The following is a 23,875-nucleotide window of genomic DNA, read 5'->3' as shown; positions in this document are numbered from 1 at the left end:
ACCAATTCTGGACTTCAGAAAAATCAGTTTCTAAAATATTCCTTCAGAATAGAGTTCTTCAAATTCTGATGGATATTCACCTCACCAACTTACAAAATTGAGAACACACCTTAAAAACATGTGTATTATTTATAAATTACATAGCCACATTCTTATTATGAGCCAAACAACTCAAAGCACTGCACATATTTGGAAAAGGGTTCATTAATGATATAATTTTTAAATGCCATTTTTCAAACTTAATTCAGACAAAAATACATAGTAGAATATGTATATCCATTTAACTGGGCCATATAAGCTGCGATGTATCACAACACTTAGATTGCAAACCAAAGAATAAGGGCCTCATTATCAATCCCTCCTTGTTTGAGGAACGGAGCTCTCACTCTTCTCCCAGGACACTAAGTCTCCTTTATATGACAGGACTTCTGATATAAAGCCCAAGTAAGGATGCCATTGTCAGTCTATTCATCAAAGATCTGAAATGGTTAACTTACTTTTTATTTTTATTATGTTTTTAAAAATATTTTGAATTTTGAAGTAATTTTAGCCTACAGAAAAGTTTCAAAAGCAGCACAAAGATTTCCTTTTTGTTTGTTTGTTTTTTGTTTTTAGCTTTTTTGTGGGGGGAGGGTAATTAGGTTTGTTTATTTATTTATTTTTAGAGGAGGTACTGGGGATTGAACCCAGGACCTCGTGCATGCTAAGCAGGTGCTCTACCACTTGAGCTATACCCTCCCTCAAAAGATTTCCTATATATTCTTTTCCCAGCTTTTTCTTAATGTTAACATTCTATAAAACCAATTATCAAAACCGAGAAATTTACATCAGTATAATACTATTAACTAAACTATAGATTTTATTTGAAATTCATCAATTTTTCCACTAAGGTCCTTTTTCTGTTCCAGAATCCAATCCAGGATCCCATTTAGTAGTCATGTTTCCTTAGACTTCTCTAATCAGTCAATGTTCCTGTTTTTCCTTGTCTTTCATGATACTGATATTTTAGATGAGTACTGGTCAGTTATTTGAGAGAAAATGTTCCTCAACATATCTGATGCTTTCTCATGATTAGTTCAAAGGTATGCATTTTTGGCTACAGAAGTGATGTGCCTTTCTCAGTGTATGACATCAGTGCACCAGTAAGACTGGGTATGTTTTATTACTGGTGATACTACCCTGGGTCACTTGGTTAAGTTGGTGTCTCCTGGGTTTCCGTACTGTAAAACTACTATTTCTCTCTTTGTAACTAATATATTAGGGAAGATACTCTTAGAGCATGCAAGTACTCTGTTTCTCATCAACCTTTTGCCCACTAATGCTAGCACTCATTGGTGGATGCAGTAATTGTCACTGTGGAGTTCTAAGGCTGATTTTCATTTCCTGCATTCCTTCTACATTTTTAAATGGAAATTCTTCTGTAAGAAAGAGCTGTCCCTTCTTCCTCATTTATTTATAACAGTATGAAAACATAGATATTGATCTTATCCCATAGGTATTTATTTTTTCGCTCAAATTGTTCCAGTTTTGGCCATAGCAGCTCTTTCAGGTTGGTACCTGTGTCCTACCAGCCTACTTCTTTCGAGACTTCCTTACTTTCTTGGCATCACAAAATGCTCCAAACTCATTTTATACTTTCCCAGCCCCAGCTATGGAAGCAACCACTTCTCAAGAAGCCTTGGTTCCCTTTATTGGAGAAATCTTGTTTTATTAAGGATGTAGATCAATGTAGAATTCTTGCACTTCAGTGGATTATCTTATTTAATCTCTGACTACATGTACACATGATTTTGGACAGCACGGTTTTACAGTACTGCTCCGTACAATTTTTTTTTTTTTGCTCCAACAAAATACTCAACAATAATGAAAGAACACTCATTAACAATCTAAAACATTTCCAGAGCTAAAAAGGATTAAGTCAAAGAAATGGATGTAACAGGAAGAATCACAGACTTCATATTATCCCTGGGTTTATCTCTATAACATTCTAGACATTGTAACTCCAATAACTCCAATAAACAATGATGCCAGAGGTATACAACATACCCTAATCTAGGTAGCAACTGACCAGTACTCCACCAGAGTGCTTATTCTACAAACAAACCTCAACAACATCAACCAGTATTGCCAGAACAATAAGTGTGCTTTTTAAGAAAAACAAAAATGGATAAAGACTCATGAAAAAAAAATAGCAAGCTTTAAATATGGGCCCACAGATGGTTTTGCAGAACTCTTCTATTTTGTGTTGAAAAATGAGATACATGCAAAGTAAATAAGGATGCTCTAGGCCACCCAAAAGGTTTTGGAGTTCAGGCAATACCAGAAAATTAGAGTACATGATCAGACTCACTAGCATATTTGGTTAGTATCATGGTTCCAGCTACTCAACAGAAACAATGTAATCTGACTTAGTGTATTTAAGACAGAAGCAATCCTAAAGCAGGATACTGTAACATCTGCTGGCCTAAAAAAAATTTTTTTTTCTTATATATACATAAAAGTATTTTAATATTTCTTGTCACTATAAAGGAGGCAAGAATATACAATGGAATAAAGACAGTCTCTTCAGAAAATGGTGTTGGGAAAACTGGACAGCAGCCATGTAAATCAATGAAGCTAGAACACTCCCTTACACCATACACAAAAGTAAAGTCAAAATGGATCAAAGACTTAAACTTAAGACAAGATACAATAAACCTCCTAGAAGAAACTATAGGCAACCCATTATCTGACATACATCTCAAAAATGTTCTCCTAGGGCAGTCTACCCAAGCAATAGAAATAAAAGCAAGAATAAACAAATGAGACCTAATTAAACTTACAAGCTTCTGCACAGCAAAGGAAACCATGAGTAAAACAAATGACAACCTATGGAATGGGAGAAAATTTTTGCAAATGAAACCAACAAAGGCTCGATCTCCAGAATATATAAGCAGCTCATACAACTTAATAAGAAAACAACAAACAACCCAATCCAAAAATGGGCAGAAGACCTAAACAAGCAATTCTCCAAGGAAGAAATACAAATTATCAATAGGCACATGAAGAAAATGCTCAATATCACTAATTATCAGAGAAATGCAAATCAAAACTACAATGGGGTATCACCTCACACCAGCTGGAATGGCCATCATTTAAAAGTCCACAAATGACAAATGCTGGAGAAGCTGTGGAGAAAACGGAACCCTCCTACACTGCTGGTGGGAATGCAGTTTGGTGCAGCCACTGTGGAAAACAGTATGGAGATAACTCAAAAGACTAGGAATAGACTTATCATATGACCCAGGAATCCCCCTCCTGGGCATATATCCAGAAGGAACCCTACTTCAAAAAGACACCTGCACCCCAATGTTCACAGCAGCACTATTTACAATAGCCAAGACATGGAAACAGCCTAAATGTCCATCAACAGATGACTGGATAAAGAAGAGGTGGTATATTTATACAATGGAATACTACTCAGCCATAAAAACCAACAACATAATGCCATTTGCAGCAACATGGATGTTCCTGGAGAATGTCATTCTAAGTGAAGTAAGCCAGAAAGAGAAAGAAAAATACCACATGAGATCGCTCATATGTGGAATCTAAAACAAAAAAAAACAAAGAACAAAAAAAAACCCATAAATACAAAACAGAAACAGACTCACAGACATAGAATACAAACTTGTGATTGCCAAGGGGGCGGTGGGTGGGAAGGGACAGACTGGTGTTCAAAATGTTGAACAGATAAACAAGATTACACTGTATAGCACAGGGAAATATATACAAGATCTTGTGGTAGCTCACAGCAAAAAAAAAAATGTGACAATGAATATATGTATGATCATGTATAACTGAAAAATTGTGCTCTACACTGGAATTTGACACAACATTGTAAAATGACTATAACACAATAAAAAAAGTTCAAAAAAAAACCATTTATCATTATAAAGTACACTCTCTATTGCCCATACCTGAAGAATTAAAAAGTAAAATAATAAGTTCTTAAATAATTTATGTTTTGCTTTAGAAAATGTGACCTTTCATTACACAAATATATTCATACAAGATTTTCACTCTGTTATTAATATTTTAAAATTAGTTTTGGTTCTCTGATATTCAGAACATGGAGGGAATAAGAAAAACAGCTAACAGGATTAGCCAACTTTGAAATTTTACTTCAAAGTGTCTCATATGATTATGGAAGGCTGATTGGTGTATATGCCTATAGAACAATTTTTTCAAATATTCCTTTTCTTTTTACTTCTTGAATGTTACATAGGCTAACAATATATATCAACACATTTTAGCAAAAATTTTTCCATTTTATTAGCTAAGAAAGTGAAGCACAAAAGTGACTTATTTGTATAAAACAAACACAAAGAATGTTGTAATTTGTATCCTATTTATGTGACAATTCTACTTCCCCAAAATATTCAGAGTATCATGTATGCTGCTGACAGTTCTGAAGTATTACTACTGCTCACTTTTGAGACTGCATGACACCTTACACCTTGATGTTAGTTACTAATTCATGGAATCCTAAGGATAATCTTCTTAATGATTATAAGATGTAATCTGAGAACTAACCCCTAGGTGATACTCCTTTGTTGACTTAGTGTGATTCCAAGTAATTGATAATAATAATAATAAATAATAGTAGCAGCAGTTTTAGACAACTGAGCTCTTACATTATCTCTTCCTCCCATCCCTCCCCATCTTTATTGAGGCATAACTGGTATACAAAAAACTGCACATAAATAATGTATACAATTTGGTGAGTTTGCAAGCAGTATCTCTTTTAATCATCACAATAATCTTCTTAAGAAGTAGAATCATTCCTATTAGACAGAAATGGAAACTAGTCTTAAGGAGGTTAAAAAGTTTGCTTAAGGTCACACAAGGCTGAATAAGTTGTAGAACCAGGACTAGAACCCAGGTCTAACTAAAAACCCTGACCTCTTAACTTCTGTGCCATATTATGAATAGAACAGGTCATTTAGATGCCATTGCTTAGTTTTCTTATACATTCAAAGCGAAAAAATTAGTGCAGTCCACCATGGGGCTACTCTTCACTGGATGCCTATATGGCACTAAGCTGGATGTTTCATTTACATTATATCAATCTTCACAATGATATAACATCACCAAGTAAAGTAACTTGCCCAACATCACAGCTATTTAATGAATAAAACAGCAAACAACCAACCAATCTAGGTTTGACTGCATAGCCCATATTTTTTCCACCAGAAGCTACTAGTAAACACACAGTAAACGCTAAAATGTAAACCAATATCTTTTGTTTTAATAAAACTATTTTTAGTGGGCGAGGGCACACAATAGAGTATAAGCATCTATAATTATTACGCCTCTTCTGCATATGAGAAAACTAGGTCACATAAAAGAGTAAGTAGTTTATCAAAACCATATCACTAATTCATGGTAGGGCAAGATTTGAATCCATATCTGTTCTATGGTAGAGCTTATGCTTTTGCCCTTTCTCCTTAAGAGAGAAACATTTTAGACGACTTCATTCAAAATACTTTAAGGTGGAAAACACACACACATAACAAATCCACATGGAGAAAGGTAAGGGATCACCACTACTTAGCAATAACAAATCAGTGAGTTCCAATCAACAGAACAGTCTGAGCAGGCTGTCAATATAATGTACAACTAGCCAACTGCAAATAGTAAACTGTAATGGATAGTTCATAATGATATATAAACTAAAAATGGTGAGATGGTAATTTACAAAACTAATTTATCACATTTCAAAGGTACAGTATCTGATCAAACTCTGCTAGAATCCTAGACTCCTTATATCTTGAGATACACAAGAGAAATTCAGAAAGAATTAATCAGCCATTGAGGTTCCAAAGGGCCACAGAAAATAAGTAATTATTTAAAAGAGAATTACAACTATTATCATATTAAATGAGATAGAGGAAAGTTCACGTGTTAGAGTATGTTTAACAAAGTACTATCTCTACAAAAATTGCATTTGAAAAAATGACCTTTGTGTGAGAGTAAGAAACTGAAAACATCAGACTCAAAATTATGGCAAGACAGAACCTTTATAAAAGCACTGAGGCAGTAGATTGTTTCAGAGGCCGGCTTATAACTCAGTTGTTTTTTACACTAGAGTTTATCACCCATAAAACTACAGTAATATGAAGAAAATTATCAGAAAAAAAAATAGCTGACCAGCAACATACCCCTCCCCTCCCTTTTTATTTCAGTTCAAGGCACACGACTACTTTACTTCAGTCTTCAGCTAATTTCATTGGCTATCGAGTTTTGTTTTTTCCTTAAAAGGCCCTGATCTTCAGATGCTAGTACCACCCAATTTAGTATATTGGACTGTCTTAAATTTGCAGGCAGACTGCAATAGGGTTTAAAGTCTTACAGCTAAGAGAATCAAGTGCTATTTGCAAAGATGCTTTATAAACTACAGGAGGTGTGCAGAAACTAAGCTATTAAAAAAAAGTAAGTTTATTTATCTCCTATCTCATGGTCTCTTTGGGATGTATTCTGACCAATTAGACCAGTGGACAGATACCCCATGACACGGATTTTTATTTTTCACACTTGTCATGAAATATCTGCAGTGGCATGCTGATGCATTTGGCACTTCTAGATGTAGGATTCACGGAAGAGCTTTGATTAAAAGACACTCTAAGTCAATCAGGCTTAGGAAAAAGTATCACAATAAACAATAAATGGAGTATGAACAAACCTAGTGTATTTTTGGTTAACTTCCAGGAGTTAAAGGAAATGCTCACTGTAAAGTAAAAAGCCTTATATCTAGATAAAGAGGCTGGATTTAATGAAGTGCACCATGAAAATGATAAAGAACTGCTAATATCACATAGTGGAGAGTTTATGATTAAGAAAAGTTTTCAACTTGATGCTCATCATTAGTCAGGTAAAGATAAAGGAGTCACAGATATCTGACATCAAATCTTTAAAAGAAACTTTACATTATGCAGATAAAATGGTTGTTGATACAACAGAGTTTGGTCATGATATGAGAAGACTTCTCACATCAAAGGGTAACCAGGAGCTGAAAAAGTGCAAGTGAAGCAAACTTAAATAGTTGGTCCATTTTTAGTTTTTAAGAGTCCCATTGTTTTTTCCATGGCTTCAACTAATGGTTAAGAGCTAGTTTCACGGATTCAGACTTGGACAAACCTCAGGCATTTAATTCAGCTTTCCACTACTTCCCCAGCTCAACGTGGCTTAATATTGCTTATCACCGAACAGCAACAGGAACTAAGCCTCCATCTCTTTTATTACCATCAAACTTCAGGTAGGCAACTCTTTCATCCATTAATTAAACATTTAAAAAATGCCTTTTAAAAATTGTTTTACTGAATGCTACTGGCAATCATTAACTATCTTACATTATTTCATTAGTTATTTACATTAGAGTGCACGTTCCTTGGTCAAGTTATTTAACTGTTATTTCTTTGTATGTAAGTAAAGGAACAGAGTAAATAATCTCTAAATCCCCTACCTGCTTTAAAATGCTGTAATTTTAGATTGGTTTTAAAAGGAAAATAAATGATCTGTAAAACTAAGGAATGGGTGTGGCAGTCACCTACCACATGTCTGATCTGTAATTTTTCAAAACTTTAACTCTTTAATTCTTGAAATGTAATCCCCCTAGGATTTCTGTAGTTTGATACCTTATTTTTTCGCTTTTGCTCAAATGTTATTTGAATACTCTTTATAAGATCGCGATCCCCACCTCTAACCTGACATTCCCTATGCTCCTCTCTCCACTTTGCCTCCACAGCCCTTATATATATATTTATATCCAGCCTGTGTGTAAGGGGTGTATGCGTGTATGTATGCACATTCAACCACAAATAGACTTCACTTATTTACTGTCTGCTTCCCCTCACTAGCATACAAAAGTCCATGAAGAGAAGGATGTTTTTTGCCTTTTGTTCACTAGTACGATACCTGGCATATAGAAGGAAGCTTAGTGGATCTTTGTTGAATGAAGGGACTTCTTTATTCATGGACCAGCAATATGTTTTATAAAGGCCAACATGTTAGTCTTGCTTCAGGGAAAGTCATACTTCAGGGAAAGAAAGAACTAAGTTAGTAGCATTTTATAAAAGAACACATAGGTGATGACACAGCTGGTAACTTCATGAATTACTCAGAAAACCAGAGAATATTATAAAAAGATTTTTAAAATAAGTTAATAATAAACAGTTAAATAGCAAAAGTAATTGTCTATTTCTTCCACATAAAAGTGCTTTTTCCAATTTAGTACTCTGATTATTTTGAATAGCATATACAGATTACTACATTTAATTGGATACAGGCTAATTTCACTATCTGCCATATTAGAGACAGAGCATAGGCAAGAAATATTACCTAAGGATAGATGGTAATTCAAATAATAGAGCCCCAAATAAAATTTCCTTTTTTCTGAGAATTAGGTCTTCCCTCTCACCCACTAGACTATACCGTCTCAACTTAATTAGAATATGCAAATAAAAATTTTAGACAAGTCCTAAAGAATTTTATAAAGATAAATGGAAGAACCACTGCTTCCTCCAAATTTAAACTATGCCCTCAAAAGGTTATTAGAGTTGTGTAAAACCACTGAAACAGTAATTCAATGACTAAACATTTCTGAAAGGAATTTAGAATCTCTTATATTTTCAATATTTTTGACTGACTCCTGGAACATCTTAGAATTTTGGCACTTGCTTTTCACATGCAAGGACTCTTAAAAGATTTTGCTTTAGCATACTACTGCTATAAGTCACGGTTTTTAAAAGCTGGATAGACAATCATGATTTTAAAGCATTGCTATTGATCTTTAAAATTATTCCTTTTCTACATGCACTCAATTAAGTTATTGAGTATTAACTATACCAGGTACTATTCTAGATGCTTGCGATATAGCAAAATAGACAAAATCCCTGTCTTACTGTTCTTATATTCTAGAAGTAGCAGATAACAAAGAGATGGTAAAAGAGGAGTCAGTCAGGGAAACAAATAAACAAAAAGCAGAATGATAGGAAAGAGAGTGACTGAAAGAATTATAAACAGAATGACTGGGGCAATGGGTGGCATCTGGCCATTGGTAATGTTTGGTAATATGAAGGAGTGCAATGCTCAGGCAGAAACAGGATTCCAGGTAGAGGTAATAGCAACAGCAAGTAGGAAGACCCTGAGATGGGAATAAAGTTAGCACACTTAAGAAAAAGCAAAGAAGCCAGAGTCTGCAAAAGAATGGGCAATTAAGAGATGTGGTTAAAGAGGAGGCAGAACCAGACCATGCAGATCAAGTCCTTGATAGATTTTTTACTCTGACATGCAAAGCCAATTAAACATTTTTGGGCAGAGGAATGTTCTGGTTAAGGCTTTAGAAATATCATTTTGCCTTCTATGAAGAAAAATGAATTGGTACGGAAGGGCAAAGGAGAAGCAGAGACACCAGTTAGGAGGCTCTTTAAGGAGTATATGTAAAAAATGAAGTGCCGTGGATTAGGATGGTAGCAAAAGAAATGTTGAGACACGGTCAGATTCTGGACAGATTTTGAAGGTAGAGCCAATGGGACTTGACTGTAGGTTGAATGTGGGTATAAAGGACACTGAGGAATCAAGAAAGGCTCCAAGCTTTGGGGGCTGACCACCTGGGTCAAAAGTGATACATTTTACTAAAATGGGAAAGACTAGGGCAGAGGAAAGTTTCGTTGAGAGTAAAATCAACTGTTCTGTTTTAGTCAGGTCATTCTGAGATGCCTATCAGATATTCTAGTAAAGAAAGATATAAGAAAGAAGACATGATATAAGATCAAGTAGACAGATATAAGAGAGTAAAGCTAGAGGAAAGATTAGGATTAGATGTAATTCTATAATATGCAGATGTCATCAGCACGTACATTATAATTAAATCCACTGGACAAAATGAGGCCATCAAGTAAGAGAAGGTATAATGGGAAGAACGACAGCTGAGGACTAACTCCTGGGCTCTTCAATATTTAAAGGTCAAGAAGATAAAAATCAGCAAGAAGCATATGAAAGAAGTTATCTGCAAGAAATAGGAAAAAGAAATTAAAAGAATATAATTTCCTAGAAACCAGGATTAAGGAAGTGATCAATTCTATCAAATGATGCTGAAAGCCTGAATAAGTTGAGAATTGATAACTTTCTTCTGAGTAGTACAAGATGGAATTACCAATGAAATTGATAAAAACAATTTCAGTGGAATAGTAGGAAAGAAAGTTTAATTGGGATGGGTTGAAAAGACAAGGAGAGTTGAGAAGTGAAGATGGTAAAAGTATAGAAAGAACAAATATTTATTAAACATCTACCAAATGTCAGATGCTTCAGATATATCAGTCAGTAAAAATAAAAAAATCCAATTCTTCATAGTGTTTATATTCTAGCAGGAAGAAAAAGATAATAAACAATAAATAAAAGGAAAAAGTAAATTATATAATATGTAAGAAGGTGATTGTGCTACAAAAAAAGGAAGGGTGATTTTTAGTTGTGACGGTTTGAGGAGACAGAGAACATAACCACCTGTAATAGAGGAAACTGACTAGGTGAGACATCACAGTCAGCATAACCGGGTGTTTTACTCTAGTTAAGTTCAGCTGTTCCAGGACAAGGGTGTAATATATACAGAATTGGGTTAAAACACAGATAAGGTTCTGATAAACAAATATGAAGAAAAGAAGGGAGTTAAGATTTATAGAAAGATGACCACAGCGATCAAGCACAGTATCTGAGCTGAGTAAGGAGAGATGTGAAGTCATGAGAAGACAATAAACAGTAAGAAGTGGTATGGGCAATAGATTGCAGGATGCAAGGAGGTTAAAAAAAAAAAATACTGGCATGACTACTGGAATAAAATGGTAGTTAGAAAAAGAGATGGTTGAAATTTTATTTGGCAGGAGGCAATGGTCTAGGGATGATTATGGGAAAAGGTAGCTGGAGTGGAATGGAGGGAGAGATCATTTGAAATGAAAAGATCAAGTAACTGAGAGGCCAGAATGTTGACCATATCAGCTACATAGAACTTGAAGTCACCAAGAACTATGATGAGAGGAAGAAAGTGAAAGGGCTGGTAGAGGTCTGCAACATGATAATATTAATGGGATGTTTGATGTCATGTGCTCCAAACAAGCTGATGGTTTTGATGATGAGGGCAAATAAATGATCAGAAAGCAGCTATACAGATCTCAGAAGTTGCTTGTTAATTTTATCATACTTACATTACATAAAGCAAGGAATTAAAAATATCCAGCAAGAGAAAGGGTTATAAAAGCATCTTTTATGAATATATATGCTTCAGTTATAGCAAAAAAGTAAAGGTAATATTAAGAGAAAAGACTAAGGATATAGGGGATTGCTGATGAAAGACCACAAGTTCCAGAAGACACAGTGGGGAAAATGTGGGTGCTTGTAAAGCTGTAACTGGGTCAAATTAGAGGTGAAAAAAGACAAAAAAAGGGAAGAATCCAGGTGATGAAGAATGACCCCATAGTCGGCCTTTAATTTCTGCTGTATTGCAGGCAGAAAGGTGATTTTAATAGAAATGCAAAAATTTTTTAATCTAGTCCTAATTTTAAGTGTGTTCTTAGAATTTCATTCATGTCCTCTGTATATGGCAAAACAAGGAAAATCTTTTCATGAACATTTCTGAATGTGGCTTATAATGGTATGTGGATTATTTTATGGCACTAACATACAATTCCCTGAGAGTTCCAAAAAGGCAACCCACATATAAAAAGAAAGCCTATGTATGACCACAATGGTATCACAAAGGCACACTTGTAAAAGAAACACTTATGGCCTGAATGAATTAGGTCAAATTTAAATAGTCAGGGATGATTGCACTTAGAGAAAAGTGATCTAAAATATTAACACTCCTGTTTCTAAGAAATCAAATGTTTTATCATCAGTCATAATCCACTTAGTTAAAGAGCAGTGTAAATATTTATTTCATGCAATAGTATAAAGCTTAAAAACGAAGAGTTTAAAAGGAAACGGGTCTGTGTTCAGAAAAGGCATGAAAAACTTTACATAAAACCTGGCTATCAGTTAATTCAAGGGGAAAGGGCTGTTTAATCGCAGCTTTCAACTAACTACATCAGATACAGACGGAAGGTCTGTGAAAAGACAAGACCAGAACAGTAGTTACATAAATGGTAAATGTATGTGGGGGTAAAAGATAAACTAGGAAAAACATACTGTATTTTGCTGAAAGGTTTTATTGTACTATATACTTAGTATGATTCATTCAGCTATAATGTGCATACTATTTGTCCAATTTATTCAAGTTACGTAGCCTTTTTTAATTTAAAAATAAAAGATGAGACATCTTCCTGAACCATAAGCCAGTGATTTACACGACTTTAGGTGATTAGAGAATGTGAAGCTAAAAGTCAAAATAATTCAGTTTATATCTTATGGGGATAGCCTCATAAAAGGCATTTTATATCTATATGCCTATGTTTATTCACACTTCAAAACAACTAAATTTACTGATATTCAAACTATACATAGTAATAAACTTAAGTACAAAGTAGGAAAATATAAACTATACGTACATGCTAAATAATTTTCTTCTTCAAACAGAGTAAGTGTTAATACCACTGAGTATGTACAGAAACTGGAAGCTATCTGGACAGTTTATCTTAGTACTCATTCATTCATTCAAGAAATATTTACTGAAGATCTAAGATGTGACAAGTACTGTTCCAGATACCTGGGATTCTGCAATTAACAGAACAAAGTCTCTACTATCATGGAGCTTTCATTCTACTCTAGCACTCTGGACAATTTCTAGGGTTAACCTCTGGAAGGAATTCAATTTTGAAAAACTTCTAAAGTAAAGAACATACAAAATTAGTTAAAAGTTCACTTCTGCACTAAAATATCCCCTCCTCCTGATTCTATTTATTCAATCTTGAAAGAGTATCTTTGACTTGTTTCTCATTATAAGTGATTGTCCGAACTGTATTTAGTTTAGTAAGTTTTCTCCAATTATTAAACACTATGAAGGAACTAATCACTAAAGCTGTTCATAGTTCATAAAAAGGAAAAGGAAACCTATGAGAAACAGAGCATTTCTCATAGTTTCTCTCTAGTTTGCCTAATTCAATTAAAATAATTCTAGTCCTAGGCTGCTAAGTAGTAGAGAATAGGAAGGCTTTTCTATTTAATACTTAAAAGAACTTCAGTGCTCTCCACACAGAACATCTCTGACCTTTTTAAAATTTCTTTCAAGGATTCAAATGTTCACAACACAGAATTTAACTTCTCTGTGCTTCATTGTCTCTATCTGTTAAAATGATAATAAGAGGACCTCTCTCTTAAAACTGTTTTGGGATTAAATGAGATAAAGCACCAAAAGGGTCTAGTGTTCCATCATAAGTGATGGCCTCAATGATAATAATTATCCTAAGTGTGAGTTCTCAATAATAATAGTTTACATTTAATTTATCATCATTATCCCCAAAATTATAGTTAGGAAGGATAACAAACAAGCTACAATGAGGATTATATTAAAAGATTTTCTTATTTTGGCAAGATGATCTCATGCTTATGTTCCTCAAACTAACCAACAGATTTAAATATCAGTAACATTAATGTTATTAATATCCAGAACTCCTAAAAATGACTGAGAAATTTTCAGGAATCAAATGAAAACTTCACTAAACAATATGTTTTATTAACATTTTATTTGCTTCAAAGTCTCAGAAGTATTTCCTGTCTTTAAAAACACATTTTTTGCCTTTTATTTCAAAGCAGAGTAAATAGAACTTCCTAAAAAAATAAACAAATAATAAACAATTACACAAAGGAATTAGGACCATTTAAAAGATAGTTATTATCTTCTAGCCTCATCCTGGTCAGACCATACTGGAAATCTCTAAAATGATTTTATTCAAAGAAAATGAAAAACAAACAACAGAAACAAACCCAAGTAAACAAGTAGAAAAGTATTTATGTTTAATTAAATCTGGAAAGTGATGATGGACTACAAATAAAGAAATTAACAAAGATAAAAATACTTAAGACCTGAAGTAAAGCAAAAATACTAGTAAGACTCTTTCATTTAAAAACCCTGGGATCTTTCAAAGATCTTGAAGAAAATCAAAAAAATCCCCAAATGGAGAGGTCACTAAATATCCATGAACACTCACCCAACCATTGGTAGGAGACCTCTTGGAGACCCAGATGCTTGAATCAGCTGAAATAGTACCAAGTTTTTACTGATTACTCTTAATAGGGCAATGGAGCACAGGTTAACTCCATACTATCAAATATTAAAGGTTATTACTATTGATAATTCTACCTACTACCATTACAAATTATTCAAAGGAGACTGAGTAATAAGTTCAAAGGTGAGTGAAAGTTAACTGCATGCATGGGTGCAAATGCATACATTTCCTACAGCTCTCTCAGTGATGTAAATCTGATACAATAATTCTTCTTAGAAGTGTAAACTTACAGACAGAATACAATTTTTAAAATTAATATTATAAAATTCATAAAGCATGTAAAGTATTTTTATATTGGTTCACATAGAAAATTTTGGAAAAATAATTTTTTTAAAGACAATGCCACTTTTTCAATACTAAGTACTTTAGTAACACAGGAAAAGGTTTTCAGTTCTTTGAACTTAAAATATAGTTCTTAACTTTAGGCCTTTAAATATACTGATGATTCTTCTAACCAGAGGATTTTCATATTTCAACACATAAAAGAACTCATAACATTAAGACTAAACAAAAGCCTCCTTTCTCAAAGGGAAGGACTATATTCAACATCATTCATTAAAACCTGGAAGCTATTAATTTAACAGAAAATATTTAATATTACCTAATTCAAAAGAGAGTAAAAGCACAGTCAGTACTTGGATGAAAACACAGTAATGTTTTTCTCAATCTCTGGAAGCTGGGAGGTAGGATGATCCCTCCACCACCCCCCTGAAATCCCCCCATGCCATGACTTACTCCAAAGGTCTATGTGGTAAAAATTAAGACACTCTACTACTAATGCAGAAATGGCCAAGAACAAAAAATGGAAGGTTCTACGTGTCTGTATTTTTCTCAAGTAATTCAAGATACAAAAACTACTTCTGCCTAATAAATGTGTATCAAGGGAACAAGTGAAACAAGCTTCATTTGGATTAAATAGTTTAGATAGACAGGAAGCAAAGAAGAACACTGACATTTTAATGTCAAGTAAGCATATTCAGGATATCAAAGAAACACTGAAATCTCAATTCAGCAAATATACTACCAACCTGGCTGGTAAATGATTTAACTGTTCCATTTCTAAAAATAGCTTTGCAATATATCACTTATTGAACATGAATAATTTTCAAGTCTTGTGCAACCAAATAAGGAAGACTAGAAGCATTAAAAATTTTCATCTGCCTATAGTAGATTAAGAAAATAAAGACAGGGAGAGATTTGAGAATAGAATAGTGAAAAGGAATGCCTAATAAAGACTAGGTCTACAGTGACTGCAAATCCTAATGTCTCTAAAAATACAAAGAAAAACTAGCGATAAAGAAAAAATCAAGAATGGAGTAGAGATTGACATACTAAAAACATGTGTGTGAGGAAAATTAAAACATTTTAGATCTCTATTGAAAATTTTACATGACAAAGTATATCAATATTACCTTTCTTTCGAAAGAGTGCATTTAGGTAATTTTCTGCTTGGCATTCAATCTTTTCAGTGTTGGACTGGCCCTGAGATGATAGTTCCTCTGTTGGTGTTGACTGTGAAGAATCAAGAGATGGTATACAATCCTAGAATTAGGAGAAAGCAACACACACACACACAAATCACTTTTTATTTAAACACAGGACTCCATTTAAAATGGAAAAAAAAAAAAATTAATTCTCTAAATGCTCATTTGTTCTACCTTTTAAATAAATTATATACAGATCACAAAATTTAGGAGCAGAGTCAGGAAAAAAGATATTTATCTTTTACAGAGGGCCAAATTAGCATTATTCTTCAGCAAAATTTTTGTCAAAAAGGGGGGAGGACAGATAAAATATATTGTTAAATAAATTCACTATATAGCATGCCAATAATAAGTTTTAAGAACAAAGCAGATGTGTTTACACACTAATCTAACCAAAATGGGTACAAGTTCTCAAGTTCCCACTTCTTCTCAACAGTACATAAAGAATTAGGACTTCCCACCATACAAGAAGATGCTGCTCATCTAGTTTATGGCCTGTTTACTGTAGACACCAATAATTAATCATGTCACAGGAGATAATTATTTGATATCCAAAAGACTTCATAAGAAAGTTAAAAGGCTAAAATGTAATGCTACATTATCCTCCAACCACCAATTCCTAAGAAATCAGACTATAGGATGGCCTCAGACCAAACTGTCTTCCTAAATATAAAACAGATCTGCAACTTAACTTTATGAGTCAGGGAGTTCTAAGAAAGAAATGTAAAATAAGCAAAAAAAGATGAGTGTGTTGGGATTTTCATCCGTAGGTTAAACTAAATGTTAGACTTCTAATGTAAGACTTTAAAATATTATTCTCATTACTAAAATCAAGTATTTAAATTTCACTGTAAGTCACATATTTTCAGAACAAATTAAGTTTAAAAAATTGTGTTACAATTGTACAATTAGTTTAGAAATAATTTCACAGCACTAAAACTTACACTGACTGCTTCTCTCTGTAGGTTACAAAATGAACATTTTTCATCCATAGACCAGTCAGTCAGCTCTTCTGGTTCACAGTCTTTAAAAGAGGGAAAAATATTGATTAAACACACTAACTTTATTAAAATAAATAAAATTACCTCTCTATAGCAATGGCTCATATAAAAAAAACTAACTACTAACTGTAAGGGGAAAAGCCCTAACTTTAAAACTAAACTGGTGACATCTAGAAAGGAATATGAAGAGTAATTTTGCACTATTATCAGACAAAGCAGCAAGAACAATAAGCTGGTTATAAATTAATTTTCCAACATTAGAATTTTAAGTATTTAGCCTTCTGAAAGATTTAATTTATCATTGTCTATTAATTTTTACTTTCACTATGAAAGAAATCAGAAAAAACAAGACGATATGGGGGAAGAGGAATAAATTCTCCTTATCACGAAAGACAACATAAAACAGAGAAATGGAGTAAAGCACCAGAAAAGCCTTCAGAATTTGAGAAAATGGAATGCTGTCCCCCTAAAAAAGTAGAAATCCATTGCTAAAAAGTCAGATCAGATTTTTATTACATTGCTTAAAGGCTTTGCTGTAAGAGTTAGAGCAATAAGCAAGTAAACAAGTTATATTATTCAATATAAAATATGAATTTTTTTCGTAAGAATGTTCCTTATATTTCAACTATTGTAATATACTAAGAGTTCATGGAAAATGTTTTCTAATGAAGAAATTTTATTAACCTACAATAACATTATCATTCTAACCATACTTGGTAATAGATTGATTTTTCAAATTTGCTCCTTGCAACAGAAACTCCCTCCATTTCTTTTCCCAAATAAACTCACATACAGAACCTCAAATAAACCATTATCACCTGAGGCAGCTAAACTGGACTAATTTGAAAAGCATTGGTGTACCACAATAATTTCTCTTGTACTTTTAAAATACACAATGAAACTGAATGCGTTTTATGCTACACTATACAGGAAAAAACTCATCTTTCTGAAATAATGAGTAAATACTAGTTACGTTTAAACCCTGGGATACTCTTGAATTAATCCAGATATACAGGTCAAAAGAGAAGATAATATAATTTGTTGGAATATAAAGAGATTAGTGATTGCTTGCTCCCTTTGATTTTGGCAGTGGTCCAGAAATATTCCTAGTATTCATTTAAACTTGGAAAGAGCACAGAATGGGAACATAAGATCCAGTATGGAATAATGAAAAGATGACTATATTTGAAATCTCCAAAATGGAATGGAACTTACTAGTTGTAATCTTGCCAAGTCACAAAGTTTTTGTTCTAATTTCCACGTCTATAAAATTAGGATATCATCATGAAACTTACTTGTGGATCAAATTTTAAAAATATGAAAATACTTTATAAACTATAAAACATCATGCAAAGGCTAATTATTAACAAGGTAGTCACCAGTCTTTTTTTTATATCCTATACTATCACACATGAATTTAATAAGGTTAATTTGTAGAAGGCATATAATTTTAATTGAAAATTAAGAAATCAGAAATTCCTGCTTAAGAAAACTGATCACTTTTTGTAAATAACTGGTCAACTCATAAGGTATTTATATAATCTGTATAATTAAAAACCCAGAATTGTGCTATGCAGGCTTATAATTTTTTCCAACCTTTAACCCTCTTACTAGAACAGAATCATATTCACACTCTTGAATGTAGGATCGTGCAGTGTCTCTTACTAGGGAGGCACAGCTCTCTGACCAATGAAATGAATACAGAAAAGTGACAGTATACCATTCTACGCTTAGGCTTTAAAAGGTCTGGCAAGTTCCCACAGTTCTCTAGAACTTCCACCACCCAACATCAGAAGAATCTGCCCCATAAAGCCATTATTCCTTCAGACAGGGACCTGAAGTCATGAGGAAATGCAATCTTCACCCACAGCCTGGAGTCCAGTGAATTAGATTGCCCATAAGCATGAAATAGATTTTGGAGCTGTTTGTTATACAGAATTACTGTAGAAAAACTTGACTTGAAAAGCAAGCATAACATAATTTTGATAGATCAAGGAAACCTTACTGCTTTTTAAATTATGGCCTCATGAACAGAGGATATGAAAGAAATCCAGCATTGGGATTTTTGAAAAAACAGTAGGTCTGGAAAAGGAGTACTTTTGAAAAATCATTGAAAGGTTTCTTAAAGTTTCAGTGATAAATATGCTGACTTAAGGGACAACTTTGGATTAATTAAAACAATTGCCAGTTGCAAAATAAAATTGGGCATGCTGAGATTATCTTTATTTATTTTAGTTATTTTAGGTGGAGTTATTCAAGGAAATGTTAATTAAAATAAATGCCAATATGGTTAAGTAAATGGCACTGAATAATCAATGATTACATAAATGCTGTTAAATTTTACTGGGTTCAAAAATCTATGACTTTACTTACAAACATTTAATAATTACTCTCTATATAGCAACTTTTAATTTTCAGTCCAAATAAATGATAGTGGCATACATACTTCCTAATGTAAGGAAAAGCTATTTTGAAAAATCAACTCTAGGCCAGATGTCTTCCCTCTGTCCAGGCTGTCCTTCCAGGTCATAAAAATTAAATAAACACTACAACAAAACATTCATTTTACCTCTCAAACAAAATCTGACAATCAATCAGATATTTATATCTAAAATAAGTAGTCTCTCATTTTGAGATTTTAATACATGAAGGTATAAGCTCAAAAAGGGTCAAATTATGTACCTTATACAATTAGCCTTATTAATAAAAGGTGATGTATATATAAAAACTGATGGTAAAGAAATGACAAAAGTTCAACCTTTCTACCATGTATATTACTCTTGTGGTCAAAGGCTCCAATCATTTATCTAATCTATATGGGAAAGAAAACAGACTCTGAAATTAGACAACCTTGTACTGAAACATGGTCTTTCCACATACTAGAAGTGGCCTTGGGCACGTTACTTTCTCTGAGCTTCAATTTCCTCATCTGTAAAATGATAATAATTGCATCTTAAGGCTGTAGTAAAAATAAAATAAAAACATATGCAAAACACGTAAGTCCAACAGATGTTACTTTCATTTTCTTTTAACTAATCACACTTCTTTTCAATGTTTTTATTCTCTTCAATACCCTCTAACATCAAAAGATAAACTTGGAGTTTATTAACAAAGCTCAATAAAAAGTGAAAAAGTAGAATACTGAAATTAGGTTTTTCATTAAGGTCATGCAAAAATAGTTATAACTTGATTTTGAGGAAAGAAACTGAACAGTGGGTAACATAATTAAAAAATAATTTTTCATTATGAAACTATGTATTAAATATATTGAAAGCACAAAGGAGAAAAGAAACACTATTCATAATCCCATCATTCAGAGATGATTAACATTTTACAATATACTCTTGCAGTTTACATTCTATGCCTCTTAAAAAAATTAGAGTCAGCTGATTTTTTTGAAAAGATTAATGAAATGATAAACCTCTAGCTAAGCTAACCAAGGAAAAGAAGAAAGAAAATATCAAAAATGAAAGATGAGCCATCATTACTGATCCTAAGTACTAGAAGAATAACGAAAGAATATTATGGACAACATTAGTTTCCCACAAACTTGGATTAAAAGATATAAATCTACCATATCTCACACAAGAAAAAATACATAATCTCAATAGGCATTTATCAATTAAAGAAATTAAATCAATAATTAGTAATGTTCCAAAACAGAAAGCATCAGCCCAAATGGTTTCTCTAATAATTTGTTTCAGAAAAAGGAAGCAGAGGAAATATTTCCTAACTCATTCTGTAACTCCAAAACCTGCTTGAACAGACACCTCACCTGAGAAGATATGCATATAGCAAATAAGCAAATGAAAAGGTGCTCACTATCATATGCCATCAGAGAAATGCAAAGTACAGTGAGATATCACTATACACCTATTAGAATGTAAAGTCCAAAAAGTTGACAACATGAAATGCTGGTGAGGATGTAAAGCAAAAGGACCTTGTTACTGCTGGTGGGAACGCAAAGTATTACAGCCACTCATGAAGATAGTCTGACAGTTTCTTACAAAGCTAAACACAGTCTTTCCCTTTCAAATGATCTAGCAATGGTACTTCTAGGTATTTACCCAAATATGCTGAAAGTTACGTCCACACAAAAACCTGCACACAAATGTTTATAGCAACTTTATTCCTAATTGCCAAACCTAGGAAGTGACCAAGAGGTCTTTCAGATAAGTGACTGGATAAGCAAACTGTGGTACATCTATACAAGGCAGTCTTATTGTTTTATTGCACTTTGCTTTATTGCATTTCGCAGATACTGAATTTTTTACAAACTGAAGGTTTGTGGCAACGCTGTGTTGAGCAAGTATATCTGCCATTTTTCCAACAGCATTTATTCACTTTGTATCTCTGTGTCAATTTTAGTAATTCTCACAACACTTCAAACTTTTTCATTATTATTATATTTGCTATGGTGATCTGTAATCAGTGATCTTTGACATTACTATTACAATTGTTTTGGGGTGCTAAGAACTGTGCCAATATAAGATGGCAAACTTAATAGATGTTGTGTGTGTGTTCTGACTGCTCCACCAACTGGCCTGTCCCCAGCTCTCTCTTCCTCTTGTTGGGCCTCTCTATTCCCGGAGATACAATAATACTGAAATTAGGCCAATAAATAACCCCACAATGGCCTCTAAGAGTTCAAGTGAAAGGAGTAGTAGCAAGCCTCTCACTTTAAATCAAAAGCTAGGAATGATTAAGCTTAGTGAGGAAAGCATACCAAAAGCTGAGACAGACTGAAAGCTAGGCCACTTATGCTAAACAGCCAGGTTGTGAAAGCAAAGGAAAAGTTCTTGAAGGAAATGAAAACTGCTATGCCAGTGAACACAAAATAAGAAAGCAGAACAGTCTTACCGCTGATATAAATGTTTTAGTGGTCTGGATAGCCACCCACAACAGTCCCTTAAACCAAAACCTAATTCAGAGCAAGGCCCTAATTCTCTTCAATTCTATGAAAGCTGAGAAAGGTGAGGAAGCTGCAGAAGAAAAGTTTAAACCTAGCAGAGACTGGTTCATGACATTTAAAGAAGGAAGTCATCTCCATAACATAAAAGTGTAAGGTGAAGCAACAGTGCCTATTGAGGAGCTGCAGCAAGTTATCCAGAAGATTCACCTAAGATAATTAATGAAAGTGGCCACAGTAAACAACAGATTTTAAATGTAAACAAAACAGCCGCATACTGGAAGAAGACACAATCCAGGGCTTTCATAGCTAAGGAGGAAAAAGTCAATGTCTGGCTTCAAAGCTTCAAAAGTCTGACTATCTTATTAGAGGTTAATGCAGCTGATAATTTGAGGTTGAAACCAATGCTCATTTACCATTCCAAAAATTCTAGGGACCCTAAGGATGATGCTAAATCCACACTATCTCTGCTCTATAAATGGGATAACAAAGCATGGATGACAACACATCTGTTGACAATATGGTTTGCTGAACGTTTTAAGCCCACTGTTGAGACCTACTGGTCAAAAAAAAAAAAAAATCCTGTCAAAATGTGACTGCTAATTGACAATGTACCTGTTCATCCAACAGCTCTGCTGGAGATGTACAACAAGATTCATGTTGTTTTCATGTCTGCTAACACAACATCCATGGGTTTAGGAGTAATTTCAACTTTCAAGTCTTATTTAAGAAATACATTTCATAAGGTTGTAGTTGTCATAGAAAGTGATTCCTCTGACGGATCTGGGCAAAGTAAATTGAAAACTTTCTGGAATGGATTCACCATTCTAGATACTATAAAGAACATGTGTGATTCATGGGAAGAGGTCAGAACATCTACATTAAAAGGAATTTTGTAGGGAGGGTATAGCTCAGTGGGAGAGCATGTGCTTAGCATGCAAGAGGTCTTGGGTTCGATCCCCAGCACCTCCATGAAAAAATAAATACATCGAATTACCTCCCGGCTCCAAGAAAAAGTAGAAATAAAATAAACTAAAAAGAAAAAAAAAAGGAATTTTGAAGCAGCTGATTCCAACCCTCACAGATGACTTTCAGTGGAAGAAGTAACTGCAGATATGGTGGAAATAGCAAAAGAAATGGAATTAGAGGCAGTACCTTGAAAATGTGACTGAACTGTCGCAAACTCATGATAAAATCTTAAAGGATGAGGAATTGCTTCTTATGGATGAGCAAAGAAACTGGTTTCTTGAGATGGAATCTACTCCTGAGGAAGATACTGTGAAGACCGTTGAAATGACAACAAGGAATTTAGAGTTTCACAATAACTCAGTTAATAAAGCAACGGCAGGTTTTGAGAGGACTGACTCCAATTTTCAAAGAATTTCTACTGCGGGTAATATGCTAATAAATAGCACTGAATGCTACAGAGAATCTGAAAGAGTCAGTTGATGTGGCAAACATCATTCTCATCTTATTTTAAGAAATTACCATAGCCACTACAACCTTCAGCAACTACCACTCTGATCAGTAAGCAGCCATAAATATTTTGAATGCTTATTTTGTATTAGGATGATCAAGGCAAGACCCTCTACCAGCAAAATGATTATGACTTGCTGAAGGCTCAAGTGATGGTTAACATGTTTTAGCAATAAAATATTTTAAATTAGGGTATGTACATTGCTTTTTCAGACATAAGGCTATTATTACCACTTAAGAGACTATGCTACAGTGTAAGCATAACTTTTATATGCACTGGGAAACCAAAATATTCACTTTATCATATTACTCTCTTTATCGAAGTAGTCTGGAACTAAACCCACAATACCTCTGAGGTATGCCTGTACACCTGAAAGTCCTTGTGTACACACTGTGAAGAGTTAATATAACATATAACTACTTACAAAATAGTATTAGATTCTCTAGTTTTAATATAAATAATCATCAATTCATACGAGAAAAATACTCAGTTTTGAGTTAATACTAAGCCATGAGTCCCTAGTAGGCATAAAGTAAAAGATCAGAATTAAAAAAATAAATGGAATGAGGTATAAGCAATAGGATATTAAATTACTTAAATAATTATAATAGTTCTACAATGAAATACTGTGCAGCTATTAAGAATGATGATCCAGAAATTTATATACTCAAATGATGTACTAGTGAAAAAAACAGTAAACCCAAATGGTAACACTAGTGAATAAAAACAGTGGGCACAAAAAACTATATATACTG

The 23,875-nt window shown here is 33.5% G+C and overlaps 1 protein-coding gene across 12 annotated transcripts in view; it reads right to left on the bottom strand.

Moving 5' to 3' along the window:
• The window catches only part of LCORL (ligand dependent nuclear receptor corepressor like), a 154,797-nt gene that overhangs the window by 85,965 nt on the left and 44,957 nt on the right, over positions 1-23,875 (bottom strand). For 9 of the 12 annotated variants that reach the window (XM_074349838.1, XM_074349841.1, XM_074349868.1 and 6 more), the window contains exons 3-4: positions 16,678-16,757; positions 15,662-15,791 (exon numbers count right to left, since the gene is read on the bottom strand). In XM_074349838.1, the coding sequence (XP_074205939.1) occupies positions 15,662-15,791; positions 16,678-16,757 (210 nt within the window). Of the gene's footprint in view, positions 1-14,171; positions 14,219-15,661; positions 15,792-16,677; positions 16,758-19,584; positions 19,664-23,875 lie in introns of all 12 variants that reach the window. The other 3 variants (XM_074349857.1, XM_074349849.1, XM_074349897.1) reach the window with 2 other exon arrangements.

The sequence above is a fragment of the Camelus bactrianus genome, chromosome 2 (genome assembly GCF_048773025.1).
Source record: "Camelus bactrianus isolate YW-2024 breed Bactrian camel chromosome 2, ASM4877302v1, whole genome shotgun sequence".
NCBI classification, from domain to species: domain Eukaryota; kingdom Metazoa; phylum Chordata; class Mammalia; order Artiodactyla; family Camelidae; genus Camelus; species Camelus bactrianus.
Note: the sequence above shows the minus strand (reverse complement) of the source record. Positions and strands in the feature narration are given on the sequence as shown.